Below are 26,162 nucleotides of genomic sequence, written 5' to 3' on the forward strand. Positions count from 1 at the left end.
ATGCTTACAAACAAAGAGTTTAGTGCACATTTTTTTTACCACAGATTTGCAATTGTGTGTGTAGTAAAATTCACTTTACCACATCACAGGATGGCACAGATGGCCAAGCTCCTTAGGACTGGAAGAGCTTCTGTCCATGCAAGGTTGATTTCTGAATGGGTCATAATTAAATTACTATAGGGATACAATTTGGTCTTTTCTTGAATCTCATTGTGTTTTCTTTTAAAATGCCCACAAATCCTATTTTTAAATAGATTTTTTTTTTGGCACAGAATTGGGTCTTTGCTTTAAAAATTCAGGTTTATTACTTTAAAGAGTGAGCTGGATCCAGGGTAGCATTTCTGCAGGTGTGAGGATTTCCACCTGCAATAGGGTTGCCAGGTCCCTTTTTGCCACCGGCGGAAGGTTTTTGGGGCGGTGCCTGAAGAGGGTGAGGTTTGGAGAGGGGAAGGACTTCAATGCTAGAGAGTCCAATGCTGCATGATGCGAAGTACCTTTTGGACATCTTATAGTAACCTGATTTATACTTACCCTGAGTGGGATATGAAAATGATTGTGTATGACTATACACTCTTTAGAAGCAATTCTCTGAAGGACTGAAGAAGGATTCTACACTATTGTGAATTTGAAATGACCATATCCTATTGAAGATTGTGGCTTCTCATTCATCTTGAATATTGAACTTGAACATATTACTTACTTGGTACTCTGCTGAGACCTTCGAAAGATTTTTTGCCCTTTGATTGTATATTTTGTACATACTGTGTGTTGGTTATAGTATGGTTACTTGTGTTTGTACGTTGTATGTATATAGGTATCTCAGTAGCTTATATAAATTGCACCTTGTTTGTAAATGGTCTTCACTCCTATACTGTTTTTCTAACCTTTGGTACTAGTATAGAGGTGCCTGTTTCTCCCCCATTTCCTGGAGTTTGGCAACCCTAACCTGCAAACACGATTTTCCTGCCCCTCCCACTCTGTGGCAGCCCCAAATGCTCTCCTAAATCTTTTGCCAATTTTTGTGTGTGCGTGTTTGGGGAATCTGGGGCTGCCATGGGAAAATGGAGGTGGTAAAATCGTGCTCTGTGGGGAAAGTCCTTCCACCCATGGAAATACTAGTCTGGATATAAGGCATTATTTCATATTTGAAAATAAAAGTTCTGAAGTCCAACAAAAAAGGAACTATAAACTGAATTGTTGCCATTTTCTCAGCATCTAGTTCATCCGGCTATACAATGAAAGAAATATAGATAGATGTGGGAAAATCACACTTTAAAAAATAAAACTACCACATTAACCACATGACACTGCGGTGACATTCTGCTAGTGTGGGTATTGTAGAAATATATCACATTTCATCAGTGACTTTCATGTTTCTTAAAGATCTATTCACCTGATCATGAACTAGATGGATTTGTTCTCTTTTGGTAGCAACCTCTTCTCTAGTTCTTGAGATCTGCTCTCTGTGTTTGTCAACGGCAATGATTGTTGGAACTACGGTGGTTTTCTCAATTTCCTTTCTTGTCTGATTATTACAGCAAGAATAAAAAGTTTCATGTTACATAAAGTTTCAAAGAAAAATGGGAAATGTTCATGGAACAACATGGATAATTAAAAGGTCAACAAGATTAAAGGGTGTTAGGGGTCTGCTCTCTGCAAAGTTACCCTCGAGTCTTTTACTGGATAGGTACTGATGTTTGGTAAGCTGGCTAGTTAGGTATCATTCTAATAAAATTAATTTTTAGTATAAAAATACTTAAATCCCAAAATGCTGTGACAGCTCTGAACATATTAAAGGTAAAGGTAAAGGTCTCCTGTGCAAGCACCGGGTCATTCCTGACCCATGGGGTGATGTCACATCCCGATGTTTTCTAGGCAGACTTTGTTTACGGGGTGGTTTGCCAGTGCCTTCCCCAGTCATCTTCCCTTTACCCCCTGAAAGCTGGGTACTCATTTTACTGACCTCGGAAGAACGGAAGGCTGAGTCAACCTTGAGCCAACTACCTGAAACCGACTTCTGTCGGGATCAAACTCAGGTTGTGAGCAGAGCTTGGACTGCAGTACTGCAGCTTAACAATATGTGCCACAGGGCTCCTCTGAACATATTAGGGCATACCGTAAGTCTCAAAGTACATTTTCCCTTATTATACTTTCCATATATATATTTCTTAAGGAGATCAAAGTGAAAATGATATTAAAAAGTTAGTATATTTATTGGCGTTATATGAGAAGGTCAATGTGAGAATGGAATATGAGAATGATTATCACATCAGCAACAATTCCATTCACCTTTTCTTGGACAAGGTGGACTTGTTCTTGTTTAGTTGCAATCCCTTCTGCAGTTTTTACTACTGCATCTGGCACTTTGGGTTTACCAGCAGTAATGACTACTTTAGGTACGGAAGGTTTCACGGACTTCACAACTTCTTTCCTAATCTGATTTATATAGCAAAAAAGAGAGTCGTGAATACACACAGCGTTGCCAAAAATGTGCACGCCGACATTTGGGGAAAGCAGACAGCGATTAGTAAAGCATAAGGTACCAGAAGAGCCAAAAGATAACAATTTTTTATACAGTCTGTAGAATCATGCACAGTTCTGTGGTCTGCACAGGTTTTTATCTTAATCATATTTGTCTTTATTAAATGAAGTAGAGTTACACTATGATTGAACTCAGGGAAGGGTAAAGAAAGTACAGTATTTCCTTGAATAGATACAAAGGCCTTAAGTTTCAGTCCCACCTATCAATGACAATATGCACACATACAACAGACTTCCCAGAAGAGTTACCACAAGATGAGTTTCTATCATACTTCATGATGGAGTTCCAAGTATAGTCAGTTGTGGGAAGGATATAACACAGCTTGGCCTACTGTTTCAAGAGATGTTACCAACCATGACTTTTGACATTTGCCAAACCCATGTTGACTTCCTAATCCAACACAAGGCACTGTTCCTGTGAATCATTTATGGCTGACCTCCAGTTCAGGTCAGGCTTACTAAAAGCCTTAAAGCCTATCTAGGGTAGAGCTGCTGAATTCCATGGGCTGGTGATTTGTTTTCCCTGCTTGTTTCCTGCAACAAAAACCAACCTATAAACTTCACAAATTATCTAGTGAAAGTTACAACCGTTAGTAAGGATATTAAATTGAAGGGCCCCATCTTTCAGCCCTTATTTATTCAGATATCCTCTTGGAATTACTGGTACCTCAAATTACGCCTGAATGGCTGGCCTGCTTACATTAAAAAATTGAGAATTTCTTCAACAGAAATAATAGAAACTTCTTGTTTGTTGCACATAATGCTCAGTAGAAAATAAAGGGAAATTAAAAACAACTAGCAAAAATGATGCTTGAAATTGAGGTTGATCAATCATCACACATTTTTCACAGTTATAATCACCTTTTCATGACTGATGTGAATTTGATCTCGTTGAATAGAAATTTCTTCTCTAGCTCTTGAAATCTGTTCTTGTTCCTTAGCTGTATCAACGGCAATTATTACTTTGGGTACAGGAACTTTCACCGGTTCCTTTTTCACCTGATGTTTAAATAAAAAAAAAGTTATATCAGATCTTTAAAAAGTTATATCAGATCTTAAAAACAAATCACATCTTTATCAGATTGTTTGGCAATAACCCCTCATGGCTACAATCCAACACAGAGTGAAGTGTGCTTAAGTATACGGAAACCATTTGATTGACGTGTAATTATCTGTGGGGTGAATAATTGTCAGCCTGTTTACCATCTATACAAATGGAATAGCTACATGCTGTGGCTGAATAGTAAGGGAGATGTATTATTTTGAAATAGGGTTGCCAGCTTCCAGGTGTTCCCAGAGTTCTCCCTAGGCTTACAAGGGCCCGCAGCTCCATCAGCAGGAGATTCTCTTCAGCACGTGATGCACCCGCGCACCTGGCGCAACGTGTGCGCATGTGTTGCACGAAGCGCCGTCACTTCCGGTTTTACTTGGAAGCGACGAGGGCACTCTGTCAATCTCTGCCGAAACTCTATGTTTTCCAAAGAGCTTCGGCGGAGGTTACTAGAGCATCCGTGTCACTTCCGGGTAAAACTGGGTAAAACGTGTGGGTGCATGTGCCCGTGTGGGTGCATGTGCCCGTTGCCCGCCGGCCCTCAGGTGGTCAGTGGGAAACCCGGTGGATTGGTGGGATTTTACCCACCACCACTGGGCACTTGGCAACCCTAGTTCTCCCAGAATTACAAGTGATCTCCAGAAGACAGAGATCAGTCCACCTGGAGAAAATGGCAGCTTTGGAGGGTGGACTCCATGGTATCACTTCCCTGCTGAGCTTTCTCCACTCCCAAAACTCTGCCCCCAAATTTGAAAAAGCCTATTTTGAAAGGTAGTTATGGGTTGGATGCAGTGATCTGTCAGTGGCCTGCCATCTTTCCCTTGCTCCCCCTCTAACATCTGTCCTTTGGGGCCCTGGGAAAGTTGATTCCTAGGTTCATGGGACGCACATGGTTGAAGAATATATGTGATGCAAAATATTATAGTAGAGAGAGTACAGAGATCTTGGGTGTTGTTTCCTTCCTACAGATATTTTCTAACAAAAAGTCCCATAGATTTTGTTTTCTGAACTAATCAGTTGGATCCAATGACCCATGAAGAGATCTAGATCAGAGAATAGATTTCTACACTTCTCCCTTTCCCCCACCTTCCCCAACAACCCCTGGGGAGTCTGGGGCACTTTCACACATGTGGAATAATGCACTTTCAATCCACTTTCAATGCACTTTAATGATCGTTTGCAAGTGGATCTTGCCATTTCACACAGTGCATTGAAAGTGGATTGAAAGTGCATTATTCCACATGTGTGAAAGTGCCCTGGGAGTTATTAGAGCAGGATTCAGCATGGGGGCCTGCAGTTTAAGGGGGAACTGGCAGAAATCACCCTTCCCCTCTTGCACAAGCTCTTCTGAAAACAGCAATGTAAGGACTGGATTTCTGTCAATTCCCAGTTCTTGCTGAGGTGGGGTTGCCAGTTTTGGATTGGGAACTATCTGGAGATTTTTGGGGTGGAGCCTGGGGAGGGCACGGTTTGGGGAGGAACCTCAGCAGGGTATGATGCCATAGAATCCACCCTCCAAAGCAGCCGTTTTCTCTAGGGCAGGGGTGGGGAACCTCAGGCCCGTGGGCCGTATGCGGCCCCCGAGGACATTTTTTGTGGCCCTCGGGAGCTCCGGGAACTCTGCTGCGGAGGCGGGGCACAGGGCAGCCCTCCCCGAAGGTGTTTCTGGGGCCACGGCTTACAGCGCCCTTGTAGCCCCCTTTGGACCTCCTCTCACCGACTGTCGGTTGTTGGTCGGCGAGAGGGGAGAGGGAGGGACGCTTCCCCCAAGGCTGCCCCCTACAGCTGTGGCATGCAGGAACGCTGCGGCACATTGTAAGCCCCTCTCGCTGCCTGTCGACTGTTGAGCAGCGGGGGGAGGGGGGAAGAGGCCGGCAGCTCCCGGTGGCAGAGCATGCATGCGGGAGCCGATTGGGCTTGGGTTTGTTTTTTTTATGGACTCTGTGGGGGAGGGCATGGAGACTGGGGCCTGGTTGCTTGGGGCTCCGTGCGCCGCCGGGTGTGTGTGTGGGCGGGGGAGGTGGGGAGGCTGGGGCCCGGTCGCGCTGGCCGGCAAGCGCGGGTGTGTGTGTGTGTCGGGGGGAAGCTTTTCTCTCTTTTCTTCCTCTTTTTCTGTCACTCTTTCTCCTTTCTCTCCCTCTTTTTCTGTCTCTTTCTTTGTCTCCCTCCGTCCTTTTTTTCTTTCCCTCCGTCCTTTTCTTTCTTTCTTTCTTTCTTTCTTTCTTTCTTTCTTTCTTTCTTTCTTTCTTTCTTTCTCCCCCTCTCCATTTCTTTCTCCCTTTCTCTCTCTTCTTCCCTCCCTTTTCCTCTTTCTCTGTTTTCCTCCCTCCCTTGCCAATCGACTGTGGGCTGTGCCCCCCTAGTGCCTCATTTTCTGGGGCTCACCGCTGGCTGCCCTCCCACCTGGGAGGGGGGAGCGGGGGCACCCTGCAGGCCTTCTCTGTGTGGCCTCTCCTGGGGTTGCCAACCTCCAGGTGGTGGCTGGAGACCTAGCAACCCTAGCCTCTCCCCCCCCCAACGGGAGACTACACCTGGTATGGCCCCCGAAAGATGTTATAAATGTGCTAATGGCCCTTGGCAGGAAAAAGGTTCCCCACCCCTGCTCTAGGGGAACTGATTTTGGTTGTCTGGAGATCAATTGTAATAGCGGGAGATCTCAAGGTGCCACCTGGAGGTTGGCAAACCTATGCTGTAGCACTCTAAAACGTTAATTCTGCATCCATATATTATTTGATTTTGCACATTCAGTGACGTTCATTTTCTACACTGCCATGCCCACACCTGAAAAACCAGTTGTGAATGATGCCTATACTACTATGAAAACACAAATTCCAGCTACGTTAGGGTTGCCAGGTCCTTCTTCGCCACCAGTGGGAGGTTTTAGGGGCAGAGCCTGAGGAGGGTGGGGTTTGGGGAGGGGAGGGACTTCAATGCCATAGAGTCCAATTGCCACAGCGGCCATTTTCTCCAGGTGATCTCTATCAACTGGAGATCAGTTGTAATAGAAAGAGATCTCCAGCCAATATCAGGAGGTTGGCATCCCTAAACTATGTATGAATGCAGCCATATACATGTCATCTATGCAACTATAGTTCCCCTCAGGATTTTTACAACTAAATAATGAAAACTGTTCTAATACCCAAGAAGTATACCTGGATACCTACGAAGGCCAGTGGTCACCTTCACTCTTTTAATCTGACTGTAGAAATTCTTTGGAAGTCTTTCTCTGCCGAAGTACAGTTTGCTAAATTAACTAAAAGTCCAAGGGTTTGTGCTTCGGTGGCTATTTCAGACTTGCAAAGTGATATCAAGTGTAGGCAAGTGTAATAGAATCAACGACATGACCACATACAACCAATTTACAGAACATTCCCGGATATAATACTTCATCATAATGAATGGAGCAACAATATAACATCACAAGACATGACTCACGGAGGATGAGAGCAGAGACTCCTGTGCTTTGAGTGAATAAATGGGCAGGGATGGATATTTTAAAGCCCAATGCTTCCTATCCAATATTGGTAGGGTTGCCAGGTCCCTCTTTGCCGCCAGCGGGAGGTTTTTGGGGCAGAGCCCGAGGAGGGCGGGGTTTGAGGAGGGGAGGGACTTCAATGCCATAGAGTCCAATTGCCAAAGCAGCCATTTTCTCCAGGTCAACTGATCTCTATTGGCTGGAGATCAGTTGTAACAGCAGGAGATCTCCAGCTAGTACCTGGTGGTTGGCAACCCTAGCTCCCCAATACATAACAATTGGCTTTATGAGGTCACCTCAGTTTCAAAAGAAGTTGCCAGGCAACGGGAGGGAGGGATGGGGTAGGGCTGCTATTCAAGACATACAAGTTCAGAGTCTTTTTGTTCTCCCAGAAATACAGTACAATCCAAAATAGAGTTAAACACCCCTTGAAATCATTGGGCTTAGAAGAATGTAACTCTGTTTAGGATTTGAGTCCTGTAGCACCATAGAGACCAACAAGATTTCTAGAGGATAAGCTTTTGAGAGTCAAAGCTCCTGTCGTCAGATGACCAACAAATAGGGTTGCCCACCTCCAGGTACTAGCTGCTATTACAACTGATCTCCAGCCAACAGAGATCAGTTCACCTGGAGAAAATGGCTGCTGTGGCAACTGGACTCTGTGTCATTTAAGTCCATCCCCTCCCCAAACCCCGCCCTTCTTAGGCTCTGCCCCAAAATCTCCAGATATTTCTCAACCCGGAGCTGGTAACCGTATCAACAAAGGGAGCTTTGGCTTTCAAACGCCTATACCCTGAAAATCTTATTGGTCTCCAAGGTGAAACTCGACTCGAATCTAGCTCTTCTACCCTCATGAAAGTATCTGTACAGGATTGCAGTTAATTTCACAATTCTTTGAATCCTGGCTAATACACTTCACATATGACAAAACCTTCCCAGTGATAGAAGCCTTTCTGAAGTTCATTGTTGCTCTACTTCTCAAACCAATCAAGGAGCACTTTTCATAGCTCCTGGAGTAATCAGCCCTACTGTCTCTTCTCAGTAAAGGTACAGATTCACATTGATGAAGGGAGACAGATAGAAATGTTAGCAATGACCAATGTATGATGTCACAACAGCAACAAAAATTGTGATGGGACTCTTCAAGTTGTAGCAGCCAAAACAAATGAAGGACAGATATATGGATTGTTACTGATAATTGATGTAATGGATTATAAGATAGAAGTGAGTTTCCATGGATATAAAGACACTATTCACCTTTTCCTGAGTGATGTGTATTTGTTCTTGTTTAGTAGCAAGTCCTTCTCTAGTTCTTATTACCTCTTGTTCTCTGGCTTTACCAGTTGTAGTTGTAACTACTATAGAAGCTTCCTTTTTAATCTGTTTTTCATGGCAGAAACAAAGAAAATCACACCTTAGCATTTACTTTAACAAATGGTCACTTCAAATAAAATGAAAAATCACAGGCATGATGGCAAATGGAAGGGTAAATATGCTGGGAAACGAGTTATTTTAAGCTCATACGGGGCATGGATTAAGTGAAATATTAGGAATCACTTTGTAAGTATGATGAAAATAATGTTAGAGGAACCAAACAAACTATCCAGGTATATTATTGTTATGTTTATTACCATAATCATTTTATTGGGGTCATTAGGCATGTTTTTGAGAGCTATATGAAATGTTTAGGATTTTTTTTTTGAATGTGTGAGCTAATTTTGCCATTGATATAAAATGGTCACCCGTTGGCAATGGAGTTCTCTTAAAATGCTTCTGGATCAGTAATGCATGCGTCTATGAAACATTTGGTAGTACTGTGTTAATCATTTGCAAATTGCATGCTTTGGCTGTGTGTGAGGATTGTCATGGGGAGGAGGGGATGTTATATACAACAGCTTTGTTTTACTTCTACCTGCTCCTGGACAGGCTCAATGTGTACTGCAGTCATGGCTGTCCTTTTAGCAGTCTGCTCTACAGCGCTTGGAACTGGTCCTCTCACTCTGGCCATGTCAACAGCAGCAACTACAGTAGCAACAGCTGCTGTTTTTCCAATATCCTGTAGGACCCAAATGAATCATATCAAAATATAACACTTTTTTTTATACCCCTGGTCGGGATAAAACAATCACAACATGAGCACAGGACAAGCGGACGTAGAGGAACCATTTAGATCTAGTTAGACATTTGCACGTCAACTCTCTAAATAGCTGTGTGAGCAGAAACCGACACACAGCCTCTGAAAGCCCACTTAAATAAAGCTGACATCACTTCAGTGGCATCACTTCAGAGGCATTACTTCAAGATGGAAAAAGGAAAGAACAATGTACTTCAAAAATATTATAATCCTGCTTTCTTACCTCCTTAGCTGCTGCGGCACTAATTCCAATGGCGGCGGCAGCACTGCCAACTCCAACGGCAGCAGCAGCCCTACCAACTCCAACGGCGGCAGCAGCCCCTCCAACAGCAGCAGCAGCAGCCCCGCCAACTCCAACAGCCGCCGCTGTGGTGCCACTAATAGTGACCTGTTCATGAGCGCCATATCTCCCCTCCCATCGTTCTTCCATCCTTATCTGAGTACTACTTGTCGTTACTCTGGAGTCTTGCATTCTCATTTCAGACGTAGCTACGTAGTCTTCCTGTCTCCAAGGAGGAAGCACCTCAGAACCCGCCGCTGTCATTGTCTGTGTTTTACGGACCAGTAATGGGGACTTCACAGGCCTGATAGGTGAAGTAGAGACTGAGAGCCTCCCAGCAGGAGAGACGGACCTGGTGGGGGGAAAAGGTATCGCTGAGGTGATGGGAATAGGGCCACAAGAAGCATTTTAGCAAGACATCTGTATTTCATCACAGGTTAGACCAGGGGTGTCAAACATAAGGCCTGCGGGCCAGATCCAGCCCCTTGAGAACCCTTATCACGCCCGCAAGCCAGCCGAGGAAACCACCCCTCCCCCTCTTAATATGGAAGGGGCTGGTGGCAGCTACTAAGACTGAGGTGTGAGGACTCATACCCTAGAGTTTTGTCATTTTGTGTGTTGCTGGCCCGTCCCAAGAATCCCTTGGGCTAGGGGTACTTGACAATCACAAAAAGAATGCCTTGTCTACAGTGAGCTCTTTTAAGTTCAATTAAATTTGTTTGTTAAAAACCTATGCAATGTTCCTCGTAGGGGAGCCCAAACATACACATTCCCAGCATTTGCAAACTCAGACCCTTTACCTTTATGGACCAATACTAAGATAGAGTCTCTAAAATCATACATAAGGGACTTACTATAATGCCCTGAAATTAGATCTAAAGGTTTACATTCCAACTTGACCCCAAATCATTGCCATTACTTGATCCAGACTTATTTGTAGATTTAGGGGGTTTCCACATTATGTATTCCCAGTGATGTATTAAGAGTTTGAAAATGTTATAAAAAACATCGCTTTAAAAGGGTTTTTGGATGCCACGGCTAAAAAATGGTTGGAAGACGTCTTCACAGCTAAAGGGGCCAAACCAAGTGCGAACAGTATTTTTTATAAGAGTTTCAAACTCTTAATACATCACTGGGAATACATAAAGGGTTACCGCATTATGTATTCCCAGCGATGTATTAAGAGTTTGAAAATGTTATAAAAACGTGGCTTTAAAAGGGTTTTTGGATACCACGGCTTATAAATGGTTGGAAGACATCTTCACAGCTAAAGGGGCCAAACAAAGTGTGAACAATATTTTTTATAACGTTTTCAAACTCTTAATACATCGGTGGGAATACATAGAAAATGCGAACAGTGTTTTTTATAACGTTTTCAAACTCTTAATACATCGCTGGGAATACATAGAAAGTGCGAACAGTATTTTTTATAACGTTTTCAAACTGTTAATACATCGTTGGGAAAACAAGTGCGGTAACAGCCATAATGCGGTAACCCCCTTAGTTAAGATGTAAACATTTCTTTCTAATTATATTTCAGTGAACGGAAGGAATATGGAACTACAGAAGTACTCCCTTTAGGTGTCACTCTTGGCCTGTTGCTGCAATTATATGACTGCTCAGATATATTAATCTACAAAAGTAATACCTATTTCCAACAAATAATTACTATTTCATACACACTTTCTTATTACACCCGTATATGTAAGGAGCAGATAGAAAACTGAGTATGTGTGCTGTTATTTGTTTAGATTTATAGGGCTTTGCCGCCTACTGAGCAAATTCCTTCAAAAGCTAGAAGGGGATAAAAGATTGTGCCTATACTTCAGGGCAGGGCACGCAATGCAAGGCCTGTGAACAATGTCTGGTTTATCCAGGCTGACCATCAGAATAGTTTTTCCACACCATGACCGAGGACAATTCTCAGTGAGGTGGTAAACTGTATCACAAAAACACCAGTTCAGACTAGGGTTGCCAGCTCTAGGTTGGGAAATACCTGGAGACTTTGGGGGCAAAGCCTGAGGAGGGTGGGGTTTGGAGAGGGGAGGGACTTCAATGCCATAGAGTCCAATTGCCAAAGTAGCCATTTTCTCCAGGGTAACTGATTTAAATCACTGGAGATCAGTTGTAATAGCGGCAAATCTCCAGCCACCACCTGTGGGTTGGCAACCCTAGTTCAGACTGCGGCTAAGCTCTTAAAACAGGGGTGGGGGACCTCCGGCCTGTTTGGGAATATAACATGGGGAGGAGAGGATTCAGCCATCCCTCCCATACTCAAAGGGCACTCCCACACCCATAGGGCCATGGGGGAAGGTGTTTGTTCTTCTGTGGGGCTCCACATGTACTGACTGCAACTTGTGGTGCCCCACAATGGGGCAAACAGGGTTCCTTGTTACAGACTGCAAATACAAAAAAAGAGAGTGTATCATTTACGTTGGATTGATATGTTCAGAATATAAAGGGTTGGATCCAGCCAGCTTTTCCTCCAGTGAAAAAGGGAGAAAGGATCCTCTCTGACCTCCAAAAAGGCTATGTTTGGGATCATGGGACCTGCATGGACAAAACCCATGTGGGATTGGAGCTATAATAAGAAAGGGAATTAAGTGAGATTAAGTGAAAAAACTGGCTGGGTCCAACCCAAAGGCTTATCATCTTCCACAGTAAACAAATTACTTGGAAGTTAGGCAAACTGGTTTTAATGAATCTAATTTGCATCTTGTGCTTTATTAAAGAATTCCTTTAGTTGCCACTAGGTGTCAACATCAGTATCATAAGAAGTAAACCTCCTTTCTCATATGGTGGCAGTTCTACTAAAAAGTAGAGGGTTGTGCAACTCAACAGTGGACCTGTCGCTCCTTTACTTAGGATATTTATCTCACTATAGCCCTGTATATAGGACCCCTCCACATGTTGACTGAATGTACACAGCAGGAGAGAGGGTGCAGGCATGATGGCCCCGCCCCCGCATCTGCATGAACTGGCTCGCAAGCATGGTTCCCATGTGCATACGTATGCTGCTTGTGCCTGCTCCACATGTTCAGTCTCCACGTATTCAGACAACATGCTGAGGATTTGTATGTACAAGGCATATATACATTGTCTTAACAAAACACGGGGATTCTCACCCGTAACAGGTGCCAAATAGCGTAATAGAACTAGTGAATTGTGTCTGTATTTTTCTTGATTATGTTAAAATTGTAGATAATTGCATTCACTCTGTAAGTTTTGCATTTCATGCCCTTTTGTGTTGTATAAAATGACAGCACATGGAGGATCCACTCACAGGATCTGAAGAAGTGGGCTTTGGTCGACAAATACATATTTTGGAACAAACTTTAGTTAGTTTTTAGGATGCCACAAGGTAACAACCACCACTGTCCTCAGGGTGCTGTGTAAATGATATGTGACAAAGCTTCAAACACATGTGACCACACTACTGAGTAAACTGGTTGGGTATGAGGTCCCCACTGTGTTAAGACATAAGACAGTTACATGTGAGTTGTGGGTTCTTATCAATTCCCACGCATGCCTGATTAGGTTTAGGACATATGGAGAAGGGGCTTCAAGCCTTCCTCCCTGAACCATTTTCTTAACCTGAAACAGTCCAGGGGGCACTGTTTGGGGAAGCCTACTAGCATGCGCATGAGTTTCCACAGCAGGTCCAGTAGCACCCCCTGGGACAGATTCCAGCTGGGAAAATGGCACAGGACGAAGTCTGAAACCTCTTCTCCACTACAGTCCTGATTCTAATAGGGCACCACACGAAAACTCATGTGTGATTGTGTTACATCTTAGAAAAAGTGGGTCTCCAGACTCCACCTGTGCACTTTGTAATATGTGAAGGGGCCACAACATTTCCTATGCATCTTGTTCCATTTCAATGACTGTCAAGAGGCCCACAAATAAAGATTCCCACCAGGCCTCTCTTTAAGCCACCCAGACCCATCCCCAACATCATATGAAAACAACATGGTTTGCGTGGCCCTAAGGGCCACCAGTAGAGTTGCCAGGTCCCCCCTCCCGATTGGTGGGAGGTTTTAGGGGCGGGGCTAAGGCGGCTGTGTGCATGTATGGGCACAATGACATCACTTCCAGTTTTACTTCCCTTGGGGTTGGAATATTGAATCGGCCGCGATGATGCGGCACTTCTGGAAGTAAAGCTGGAAGTGACGTCATCGCACCCCCGGCCACCACTCCAGAGCGACTGGGTGGATTGGTGGGCAATTGCCCCTAAAGACACCCACCTGGCAACCCTACCCACCAGAGTGACCAGAGTCCACAGAATCTAATCCCCCTAGTTCCCTCCCTCTCAGCAGCCCATCAATCCTGCTGTATTATCTGTGGAGATTAAAAAAAAATGAAATACAAGGGTTAGATTTTAGAGACATTTTACCTGACTGGAGAGGGTGTTGGTGCTCTAACGTGCCTCACGGGAGATGGCGACTGTCTAATTGGAGACGGTGACTGCTGCCGAGCCATTTGGGCTTTCGCGGCACTTATTGGCGGAGTCGGGGATTTAGAGGTAGGCCTTGGCAGCATCCGTGGAGGTGCCTTGTGGGGCAGCTGTTGCACGGCGGCGGCACTCTCGATAACCATTTCTGCAGTTGCAAGGCTTCGGGCGTCAAAGTGGGCTTCTATTTTCTGCAAAGCAAGCACCGAGAATGGCTGTGAGAAACCGCAGTGCGTAGGGTTGCCAACCTCCGGGGGCGGCCTGAGGATCTCCTGGAATCACAACTGATCTCCAGACAACACAGATCAGATCCCCTGGAGAAAATGGCTGGTCTGGAAGGTGGACTCTATGGCATTATGCCCTGCTGAGGTCCCTCTTCTCTCCCCCAGGCGCCATCCCCACATCTCCAGGAACTTCTCAAACCGATCCTGGCAACCCTAGCAATGGGGGACCAACATCTAGGGTTGCCAGCTCTAGGTTGGGAAATACTTGGAGATTTGGGGGGTGGAGCCTGAGGAGGGCAGGGTTTGAAGAAGGGAGGGACTTCAATGCCATAGAGTCCAGTTGCCAAAGCGGCCATTTTCTCCAGGGAAACTGCTTTTTATCACCTGGAGATCAGTTGGAATAGCGGGAGATCTCCAGCCACCACCTGGTGGTTGCCAACCCTACCAACATCTTATAACATCTGACAAAGCAACACGCTGAAATACAAACCTTTTCGACTCTGGCTTGTCTTGTAGTTTGTGTAATCTGAGCAGTCGAAACGATTGTCTTTGTCTTTTTAGCGGGAACTGCTTCTTCCTCACCTGGCGGAAAGGAAGGCGGGACTCATAAGTGGCAAGAAAGGAACATTAATTACACAAGGACAGAAAAAGTAAAAAAAAAGGTCATTCCAATTATTTATATGTGCACAGAAATACCACAGAGAAGGGGGAAATTGGCCATCTGTTTCTATGCGTTTTGCAGAATAACTGGGATGGGGAAGGGCAATTGATAAAGGTTCGACTTTTTGTATGACTATACAATTAGGCCAAATGTATAATAATTAAGACTATGAATGGCTGTTTCAGAATAATTGCAGGATTTCATATGTGGAGTCTAGATATAAATTACCACCAAAACATCTATAAATGTTATCTACACAGATTTTATCGGGTAGCCTCCAGCAATCCTTTATTGAAGGGAATCTTGTGCCAAGAAATCTTCTGAAACTCTGATGAGTTTCAGAAGATTTCTTGGCACAAGATTCCCTTCAATTCAAGACAGCGACGGTTTCATTCCAGCTGCCCTCCCTGCCCTGCCCTTCTCTCCCTTCCCTTTCCCTCTATTCCCTCCCTTTCCCATTCCTTTTCTCTCCCCCATCCCGTCCTTTGTTGTCCCCCCATTTCTAGCAGGGGCACCACTTCAATTCTTTAATGTACCACTAGAAATAATTTTAAATTTTGATTTTATGCCATTAATGTATTTATTAAATTGTATTTATTGGTTGTTAGCCGCCTTGTGCCCGACCTTGGTTGGGAAAGGCGGGGTACAAACATAACAATAACAATAATTCATTTAGAATTTTGTCATAATGTATTGCAATACAATTTACTGCTGACAAATACTCAATTGCAAGATATTATGTTCTATTTTTATAATAATGCAAAAGATCCATGTTTTAGTGCAACCCTATACTCTAGTCTAAACCCACTGATTTCAGTGGGCTTAACACATGAAGCTGCCTTATACTGAATCAGACCCTCGGTCCATCAAAGTCACAATTGTCTACTCAGACCGGCAGCAGCTCTCCAGGGTCTCAGGCAGAGATCTTTCACATCACCTATTTGCCTAGTCCCTTTAAGTGGAGATGCTGGGGATTGAACCTGGGACTTTCTGCATGCCAAGCAGATGCTCTACCACTGAGCCATGGCCCTAATGCAGCCTGAAGTAACGCTGCATAGAATTGCACTTTTAACTATAGCAGGTCGTGTTTCTTTTTTTCAGGATTCTCTGTTGTTGTAAATGTGTTACAATTTCAAAGTCAAAAATAATTTACAAACAACCGGAAATCCCATATCAGCTACTCAGGAAAAATTGGCAACGAGGCTCACCCCTTCCTATGCCAAACAGCATAAGCCTTTATAAAAAGTGGTCTGTATGCACAGTCAGGATTCTTTGTGCACGTTCTTCCAGATTGGTTACACTGGAGAGAACAATTTAGCCGATACTTGTACTGAGCACTGTTTGCACACTGGAGGATGATGGAAATTTCTGTGAGCTTAAATGAGAGATTCCAAAGCCAGAACCCACTGCAGGTCCAAAGCCAGGAGAATAAGAAGTTAGCCAATACCATCCTGGATTTTTATAGTGAAACATTTTAAAGTTTCTAAAGAAATTAATCCATGACTGTTGAAGAAGAAGAAAAAGAAGAAGAAGGAAGGAAGGAAGGAGAAAACTAAGCAGAGATTTGTTCTAAATTAATCCTAAAGAGAATGACACCTTTCTAGGCCTGTTGGTGAAGAAGAAGGAGGAGGAGGAGGAGGAGGAGGAGGAGGAGGAGAAGAAGAAGAGGAAGAAGAGTTGGTTTTTATATGCTGACTTTCTCTATCACTTAAGGGAGAATCAAACCAGCCTCCCTTCCCCTCCCCACAACAGACACCCTGTGAGGTAGGTGGGGCTGAGAGAATGTGACTAGCCCAAGGTCACCCAGCTGGCTTCATGTGTAGGAGTGGGAAACAAATCCAGTTCACCAGATTAGCCCACTGCTCATGTGGAGGAGTGGGGAATCGAACCCGGTTAAAGTCCACCGCTCCAAACCACCGCTGTTAACTACTACACCACGCAGGTATAGAGAGAGATGTTAATTGATTTATTGATCTAACACTAATTACACTGAACTGTACTGCCATGACCATAATATGATTTGTACGTATTTTTTTGAAAAATGTCACGGCTCACAAAACTTCGGATCTATTTACCTTGAACGAGCAGTTCGGCTGTTGAAGTCGCACGTCCCACGCTATTTGTGGCATTCACTGAATAGGTTCCAGAGTCTTCGGGGTAAGCTTCTGCAATTATTAAACTGTAGAGGTCTCCTTCTTGTAAAATTTGAAAATCGGGGGAGCTTTGAATTTCTGCTCCATCCCGATAGAACTTCACCACAGGTGTAGGGATTCCTGTCACTCTCACGTCAAGTCGGACTTGACTTCCTTGTCTTGCTGTCGTGCTCTGTAGTCGTTGAGAAAAGTTTGGTGGCGCTGTTTCAGCTGCAGATTAAGAAATAAAGAAAATGCTCAATTAAGAGAGCTGTAGAAGGATGAAAAAATTACTTCTGCAAGAACAATTCATTATATATTAAAATTCCTGGAGAACCGGGTTTGATTCCCCACTCCTCCACATAAGCGGCGGAGGTTAATCTGGGGAACTGGGTTTGTTTCCCCGCTCCTAAACATGAAGCCAGCTGGGTGACCTTGGGCAAGTCACACTCTCTCAGCCCCACCCACCTCACAGGGTGTCTGTTGTGGGGAGAAGGGAAGGGAGGAGAAGGGAAGGTGATTATAAGCTGGTTTGAGTCTCCCTTAAGTGGTAGAGAAAGTCGGCATATAGAAACTAACTCTTCTTCTATGACAACTATAACATCTGCATTGAATACTCTAACAGCACAGAAATTGTAATTTTTAAAAACTTACACTAGAGGACCGTACTGTTTTATGACAACAAAATAGAGTTACTGTTCTTGTAAAAAGTATAGTCATGTGTAAACATGTGGACTGCCAAAAAAACAAATCAGTGGGTTATAGATCAAATTAAGCCTGAATTGACCCTAGAAGCTAAAATGACTAAACTGAGGCTGTCGTATTTTGGTCATGTCATGAGACGACAAGAGTCACTGGAAAAGACAGTCATGCTAGGAAAAGTTGAGGGCAGCAGGAAAAGAGGAAGAACCAACAAGAGATGGATGGACTCAATAAAGGAAGCCACGACCTTCAATTTGCAGGATCTGAGCAGGGCTGTCAAAGATAGGACATTTTGGAGGACTTTCATTCATAGGGTCGCCATGAGTCGGAAGCGACTTGACAGCACTTAACACACACAAATGTGTGAGCTTCCATTACAGGCCACATAACACCCCCCTCCCAGGGTTGCCATCTCCAGGTTGGGAAATACCTGGAGATTTTGGGGGTGGAGCCTAAGGAGGGCAGGGTTTAGTGAGGGAAAGGACTTCAGTGGGGTATAATGACATAGAGTCCACATTCCAAAGTCGCCATTTTCTCCAGGTGAACTGATCTCTGTCACCTGGAGATCAGTTGTGATAGCGGGAGATCTCCAGCTACCGCCTGGAACTTGGCAACCCTTGCCAGGCTGTTTGGGGTCGATGAAGCCCCTTCTTCAGGCACATGACAGTTGCGATCCAAAGTGGACACTGTGCAAGCAGGAATTTAGGAGAACCTGCAACTTATGCATGAGTGTTACAAAGGTTGGCAAGCCTATCTACTAGCCCTTAGGCCTATGGTGTTCAGTGATAAAGTAAATTAAAGGTGTAAAAAAGTAAAATATGATGAATTATGATGCCATAGTTTTTGAGAATACAATCCTGTCTTGATTCAAGTGCTGAATTTAATATCAGTGAGCCTCTTTTGCACTAACAAAAATATTTTCTGGCAGGGTATGAGCTTTCATGAGCCACAGCTCACTTCTTCAGATACAGAAAGCTCTTACCCTGCCAGAAAATATTTTTGTTAGTCTTTAAGGTGCTACTGGACTCTTCCTCTTTTGCAGTGTAGCGAAGGGAAAGATGGAAAAGCGCCAACTACTGCTAACCCTGTAATTGTAACTTACCTGTGACGAGTAGTTCAGCAGTACTAGTAGCTTGTCCAGATCCATTGGTGGCTTGTAGGGTGTATCTTCCACTGTTGGCTGCTGCCACGGCAGGGATCACCAGTTTAGCGCGGCCATCGCTAAATGAGATCTGCACACCAGGCAGGGTTGCAGCAGAAATAACCTGACCATCCCGATACCAGCTCACCTCAGGAACTGGGAAACCTGCAGAAGAGTAAAGAGAATTAAAGCAAATTAGCATTTGGATTATCTCAAAACACCTCTGCTTTATGCTCATGCAAAAAGTGGGCAGTTTTCAAAGGACTGTCCCATTTTATCAGGACCAAGGGCCTCGGTTCCTACTCACACAAGTTTTTGAGCGTATATCTCTTAGAGGTACTATGTGGCTGTTTGGGTGTTTTTTTTAACTAACAGAAACTGAGGAAGGGAACCCCTTTTAAATCACATAAACAAAGTATAGTGGGTGGACAACATATAGGGTTGCCAACCTGCAGACAGGGCCTGGAGATCTCTTAGATGACAAATGATATCCAGATGACAGAGATGAGTTCTGGAGAAAATGGCTGCTTTGGAGAGTGGAGTTCATGGTATTCTACCCTCCTGAGGCCTCTCCCCACCCCAAACCCTGCCCTCCCCAGTCTCCATGCCTCAAATCTCCAGGCATTTCCCCACTCAGAGTTGGCAACTCTAACAACATATCTCCTTCTAGGTCACAAAAATATCTTGTTCCCAAGAAACAAACAGGGTCGCCAGGCCCCTCTTCGCCACCGGCAGGAGGTTTTTTGGGTGAAGCCTGAGGAAGGCGGGGTTTGGGGAGGGGAGGGACTTCAGTGCCATAGAGTCCAATTGCCAAAGCGGCCATTTTCTCCCAGGGAAACTGATCTCTATCGGCTGGAGATCAGTTGTAATAGCAGGCGATCTCCAGCTAGTACCTGGAAGTTGGCAACCCTGGAGACAAAGTAGGAGAGCTGATGCTCTGAAAAGGCTGTTTTCATTCAAAGGCCCAGTGTTTACCTCTACTGGTGAGGGTGTGGAACTCAAGATATTTGCAAAGAGGTTGATTTAACCCATTCATGTCATCCTTCAACACCACCATCTTGCCCAACGCTTAGTAAATATTTCAGTTTAAAGGTCCTTATGCTTTACAAGTGTTTTCACTTACAGATGATCTCATAGGGTCCTTTTGAATCATACTGTTTTGTTTGAATGAGAGGAGATTCAGTGCAATCCTAAACAGAGTTACTCTTCTAAGCCCGTTGAAGTTAATTGCCTTAGAAGCGTGTAACTCTTTTTAAAGATGGCACTGCCTGACAGCTGTACAATGTACTTTCCCTCTCTGCTGTCTCCTATTCTATTCTTTCCTCCTTTCCAATTAAACTATTATTCAAAGTCTGCACATAAGCAGACAAACATCATGTAGCTATTTTAAAACATCCCATTAAAATATAATTACTGTCTGTAAAAAGCTTGGACGGAAAGTGAGAGCCAAGGGAGGCAAAGTTTCATGGTGGTTAAAAAAAAAAAAGCTCAAGGAACAGCAGGGGTGTATTCCAAGAACTCACCTGCTTGGTCATGTTTTAGCTTTATCAAACCCACCTTCCAAGCAGCTGATTCAAGCAAGGGGGAGCAATGTGAGAAACAAAAGGAACGTAACCATATGGATATATAGCTGGGGCCTGGATAGCTGCTGGAATTACAACTGGTCTCCAGACCATAGAGATCAGTTCCCCTGTAGAAAGTGACTGCTTTGGAGGATGGTGGACTCCATCCCTAAACCTTGTTCTCCTCAAGCTTCATGCCCAAATCTCCAGGAATTTCCCAACTAAACCCTATGAGAAGAATGGTGTGGGGCCTGGTCTGTCTGCTGGGCAGTGTTTAGGGTTTCCAACTTCCAGGTAGTGGCTGGAGATCTCCCGCTATTACAACCGATCTCTAAGGCCTGGGAGAGCCCCAAGAAAAGGTGCCAGTACTCAGTACCAGTGAGTCCCACCACACACAAAAAAAGCCCTGCAATTGATCTCCAGACTACAGAGATCAGTTCCCCTGGAGAAAATAGCTGCTTTGGAGAGTGAACTCTATGGCATTACACCCCACTGAGGTTACACCCCTCCTGAAACCTTGCCGTTCCCAGGCTCCACCCTGAAATGTCCAGGAATTTCCCAACCCGGAGCTGGCAACCCTACTTCTGATCTCTGTAGTCTGAAGGAGAGTTGTCATTTGAGAAGAACTCCGGGCTCCACTGGGAGCTTGTGGGTAATATGTATTCTGAGTCATGGAGTATTTTTATATTGTGTTTGTTTCCAATAAACGGGCCCTGAACATAAAAATATGCAATCTGCCATAAATTGCAGCATGATCTCATTGTGCTTGCCTTGCTCCTGCTTTGCTGCACCACATCCAAAATAGGCCTTGCCACTAGGGTTGCCTAGTCCCTCTTCACCACCAATTGGAGGTTTTTGGGATGGAGCCTGAGGAGGGTGGAGTTTGGGGAGGGGAGGGACTTCAATGCCATAGAGTCCCATTGCCAAAGAGGCCATTTTCTCCAGCGGAACTGATCTCTATTGGCTGGAGATCAGTTGTGACAGCAGGAAATCTCCAGCGAGTACCTGGAGGTTGTCAACCCTACTTGCCGCCATTTTGAAATCACCTCGTGGCACCTCACTGCCATCAGGAATAAAGTTTGGAATTTGGGCTTGGACCATTTACATCATGCAAGTTTAAGCTGCAAGGCGCTCAGTGATGCAATTTCCATAGGCTTAAATTGCCAGGATTATATTTTATAGTTGTAATCTACATATTGGGGGAATGAGGGATGGCATAGAATAGCCCAATCTCATCAGATATCGGAAGCTAAGCAGGGTAGGTCGCTGGATGGGAGATAAGGATGCCAGCTTCCAGATGGGATCTGGAAATCCCCCAGAATTAAAGCACATCTTCAGACTACAGAGGTCAGTTCCCCTGGGGAAAATGGATGCTTTGGAGGGTGGACTTTAAGTCATTGTACCCCCCTCCCAGGTCCTTGTCCTCCCCAGGCTTCACCCCCAAATCTCCAGGAGTTTCCCAACCTGGATCTCTCTCTTTTTTTTTTTTTGCCATCTTCTGGGCATGGAGTAGGGGTCACTGGGTGTGTGTGGGGGGAGGTAGTTGTGAATTTCCTGCATTATGTATGGGGTTGGACTAGATGACCCTGGTGGTACCTGCCAACTCTATGATTCTATCTGGCCTCCCTAGTGGGAGACCATCAAGGAAGGCTCTGCAGAGGAAGGCAATGGCAAACCACCTCTGCTTCTCAGTTGCCTTGAAAGCCCCTTGCTGGGGTGGCTATAAATTGGTTGCAACTGGATGGTACTTAACATACTTAATCTACACATTAACTGCCAAATCTACATTTAAACAAGCTTAGCGCTGATAACAGTTTCAGCATGTGGCAGCTAGCTCCTGGAAAAGTCTAGCCCCCTCATCAGCAAATAGATTTGCTGGATGGCAGCTCTGCGAATGAAGAAGGCAGTAGAGAGTCAAGACCTTTATTCCCTTATCATCCAAAGAGGCCTACTTACAGGCCCTGGTCCTATAAATGCCATTCCTTCCTTTGCCCCTGACTACCGGTAGTTAACTGGCTGGCAAGTGAAACCAGATTCACTATAAATTTCTGCTATGGGGGAGTTCTGCACAGGATAATCCATGTTCCCAATTTGTGTGTGTATGTGTAAAGTGCTGGCAAGTCGCAGCCGACTTATGGCAAACCAGCAAGGGGCTTTCAAGGCAACTGGGAAGCAGTGGTGATTTGCCATTGCCTTCCTCTGTGGTGCCTTCCTTGATGGTCTCCCATCCAAGTACCAACCCCACGTAGCTTCCTAGATCTGACGAGATCGGGCTATTCTGTGCCACCTTCCCTCCCTCTGTTCCCAGTTTAGCTTAGTGCTAAAGTCTTCTTAAGAATGTAGGTGATGGATGGTGTCAAAAGGGGAAAAAAACCTGCCCCGTGTTGTCTCCACTTGCATGCTTGGTCATTTACACATGCAGCCTGCACAAGTGGGTGGGGTGGAGGCCATGGTAGGACGTAAGCAGAGACTTAAAACAATATACGTTTTACATTGCTCTTGCAGGTATGTGCTTGAACCAGCAATTCCCAACATGGCTTTAACTTGCTTCTTTCCCAAAGTACCTAATCCCCTAACCACAGAGTTAATTCTGAGTTTCCTCTCCTTCATTGGAGTAGGAGGTGTTTCAGAAGAACCCAGGAAGCATCACTTCCTCTGTCTTATGAAGATGCTTTATATTGTTAAATCTCTCTACCATTTGTGATTGGACCCAGCCCCTAAGGAAGCCGTTCCCCCCACCCCAGCCACTTGTGGGATGCCAGGAAAGGTGCCACGTTGGGGACCTCTTGCTTAATTGGTGATTGTAGCATCTGATCCAACCCTTGCATGGAGATAACAACAAAATCAAGGAAATGATAGTTGTAAAATCAGATTTAAAGCCTTACCACTAATATGAGCCTCAAAGGTTGCGGCACTACCCTCAAGTGCCACAACACTTTGTAACGGCTGTGTAAACGTTGGCGCTTTGGTTGTCATCTTTATAGGCACTCTGAAAAGAAAGATGGAAATAAAAATTGGATGTGAGACGTCCATCTGTTTTGTAATCATTCTATAATCATTTACAATCAAAGGCCAGGTGAGATTTGTTTGTTGCCTCCCACCTGAAACAATTTATAATCTCATTGCCTTTGACCTGTGGGACTTGATTCGGCCAAATTTTTAACAATCACTTGTTTAACAATTTCCGAATTAGGTCACAAATACCTTCAATACATAAAAGTACACCAGCTTTGGTGGACAATTGTGTAGCATGATTATTATTGCTCTAGCACAAGCTTCACTGCTGATTAGTAAAGTCAGTAACAATTGCCAGTGTCTAGAAAGGAGCCATCTGTTGATATAACTGTGCTAATGTGCTTCTGTCTAATGTGGATTCCGCCACTACTTTACTTTATGACCTTGGCTACATTGCTTAACACTTACCGCTTACATTGCTTACCAATCCAGAGAGGTGAAAAAAGTGTGACACAAAAATATCATCTTTAAAACTCTCTGAAATGCTACTATCATTTTTCTCTTTTGTCGAATGGAACCTCTCCTTTAAATAGCGAATATAATGTATAGCATAACCTTAGAGCAGCGTTTTCTGCTCTACGCTTTGAAACCATGCCAACAGCTGTTTTAGTTGGGCGGTACAAGCAAATGCCCAAGGATCAATGCTTGTGTATCTGCAATACCCGTGTGCAGGAGGATTTACCCCATTATTTACTCCATGGCCCACTCTATGCACAGCCCAGGACTAAGTTTCTGGATGGGCTACTAGTGGTACAAACCTCCACTCAGAAAAGGAGAAAATCATATTCTTGCTGTCTGACTCCAATGAGTATATTTCTCACAGAACATCATTGTTTGCTCTGGCAGCAAGGAGCTAAGATAGTTAGCTCTAGAGCAGAATCCCACAAGTGATGTTGTTTTTGGTGCTTCGTATCCATGTTAACCATACTAGATTTTATTTTCTTGTACATGTCTTTTTAAAATATTGTCTTACTTTGTGGATGATGTTTTGTGAAGGCCTATGGCCACATACAAATAAATTTCTCACCTATAATGTATAGCGGCATTTTAGAAGTATATAAAAAAAAAATTCTTTTAGAATGTGGAATACATTTTCCTTAATATGAAAAAGTACACTGCACAAAAGCTAAAGTAAAATGTAAATGTAAAATGCAAGCAGAGTAGTTGACTCCGGGTTATAGAAAGTGAAGGCCAACTTTGAAATGTGAGATAGGCTATAAGATAACTGACATTGATGGTTTGAACAACTGCGGGAAGGTGTAAAACCTCCCCCCCCACTTGCTAAAACATTTTTCGGTGCAACACAATGGCTTTGCTATCTGCTGTACCACAGAACAGAATACGTATCCATAAAATAATCATCTGAACTGTTGCAATAGAATATTTGTTCATATAGGATACCCATAACTTGAATATTATAACATCTTAGTACATGAACTTGACTACGAAATCTGTCGAGTGGAAAGGTCAGTGTACTGGCATCTATCATAAAGCGATAGACTCATGTATCAGAGGCTGTAATTGAGTCTGATGTAACCAAAGAGAACATTTCATCTTCATCTGGAGACTGTTGTTCATTTTGGAAATGGACACATGGCCTAATAATTCATTATGTTCAAAGATGAGAACTAATTTTGGTGGTCTATGGCCTGTTTTGGTAGGTCATCTTTGATATGTCTGCGGTTATGAATTCAGACAGAGGAGGTACATTTGGATAAAATAATGAAGATGTACTTTAGCAATAAGAAAAGTTCATCTCATTTTCTTTTGGGCCATATACATACAGCATATGTTCTTTGCAAATGTTGACTGGTTCCAGGTTTCTTTAAAGCTTTACATTAAAGAGTTGACTTTAAAGTGCATTTTGTCCATTTGGTTTCATTATTTGATAAACAAAATATTGAAGCAAATGCCAACCAAACCCAATTTCTGGATCTCCATTGGTCATGGATATTTCAGACATAAAAATATTTAAATGTTCTTAGCATGCAGGAGACATTCCTTGTTTTCCTAATCGTGATCTTATATGGCTTTTGTGTTATTAGTATTTCCAAAGGTATGCCTCTGAAATGTCACATTCCCAAAATAACCTCCCTGCTTTTGACTGACAGCAGGCAAGTGGTCCAGGCCTGCCGAGTAATAGATACCCCCGCAGCTGATTCCCTTAAAAAGTCATCAGCACCCAGCCAATACCATGTGGGTTTTATCAGAGCTATTCTGGGAGAGCCTCCGTTTATCTGTAAGTAATATAACCTTGAGCACTCCCTGCAAGCATGAAAAGTTAACCAGACATTGCAACAAGCATTTCCCCCCCAAAAAATCTGAAAAAACAGTCCATCCCCAAAGCCCATTTGAAGAGCTATTAGCCAAGTAGTGCAAAGACCTAAATATTCACAGACAACAAGGCATCAAGAGTTTTAATGACAAAGCTGAATCCCAGTTTAAAAGAACCACACAGAATTGCCGTCTTTACCTTCTCCCCCCCCCCCCCACAATTTTATCTAGCAGATATACTTCAGGACATGCAGGACACAGCAAAGGCTTGCTTGACAAGGAGACAGAGTCCAGCCGTTACAGACATGCTACTAACCTGGTTGCACTAGAGTGCCTAACTGGAAGGGGCTAAGCCCCAGCGGCAGGTCCTTAAACGACGTCCTTATCCAGAGTCTGGTTTTAGACAATCCCAACATGAGAATGATTGAGCCTCTAACCTTAAAAAAAACAAAACTACACGGCCGAGACGGTGTAGTTTTGCTTTTTTTCTTCGCAATCCCTACACCCGAGGCGAGGTTGG

General features: G+C 44.0%; 1 protein-coding gene across 1 annotated transcript in view; it reads right to left on the minus strand.

Annotated features, from left to right (window-relative positions):
• TTN (titin) overlaps positions 1-26,162 on the minus strand; it is a 329,209-nt gene extending 303,047 nt beyond the window's left edge. Inside the window, 12 exon segments of the mRNA XM_056861196.1 lie at positions 1,394-1,525; positions 2,290-2,436; positions 3,403-3,540; positions 8,325-8,447; positions 8,980-9,174; positions 9,512-9,833; positions 13,875-14,122; positions 14,646-14,737; positions 16,892-17,179; positions 18,753-18,956; positions 23,239-23,342; positions 25,959-26,162. Of these exon segments, the coding sequence (XP_056717174.1) occupies positions 1,394-1,525; positions 2,290-2,436; positions 3,403-3,540; positions 8,325-8,447; positions 8,980-9,174; positions 9,512-9,833; positions 13,875-14,122; positions 14,646-14,737; positions 16,892-17,179; positions 18,753-18,956; positions 23,239-23,329 (1,980 nt within the window). The 5' untranslated portion in view covers positions 23,330-23,342; positions 25,959-26,162.

This window comes from Euleptes europaea, chromosome 15 (genome assembly GCF_029931775.1).
Source record: "Euleptes europaea isolate rEulEur1 chromosome 15, rEulEur1.hap1, whole genome shotgun sequence".
Lineage (NCBI taxonomy): Eukaryota > Metazoa > Chordata > Lepidosauria > Squamata > Sphaerodactylidae > Euleptes > Euleptes europaea.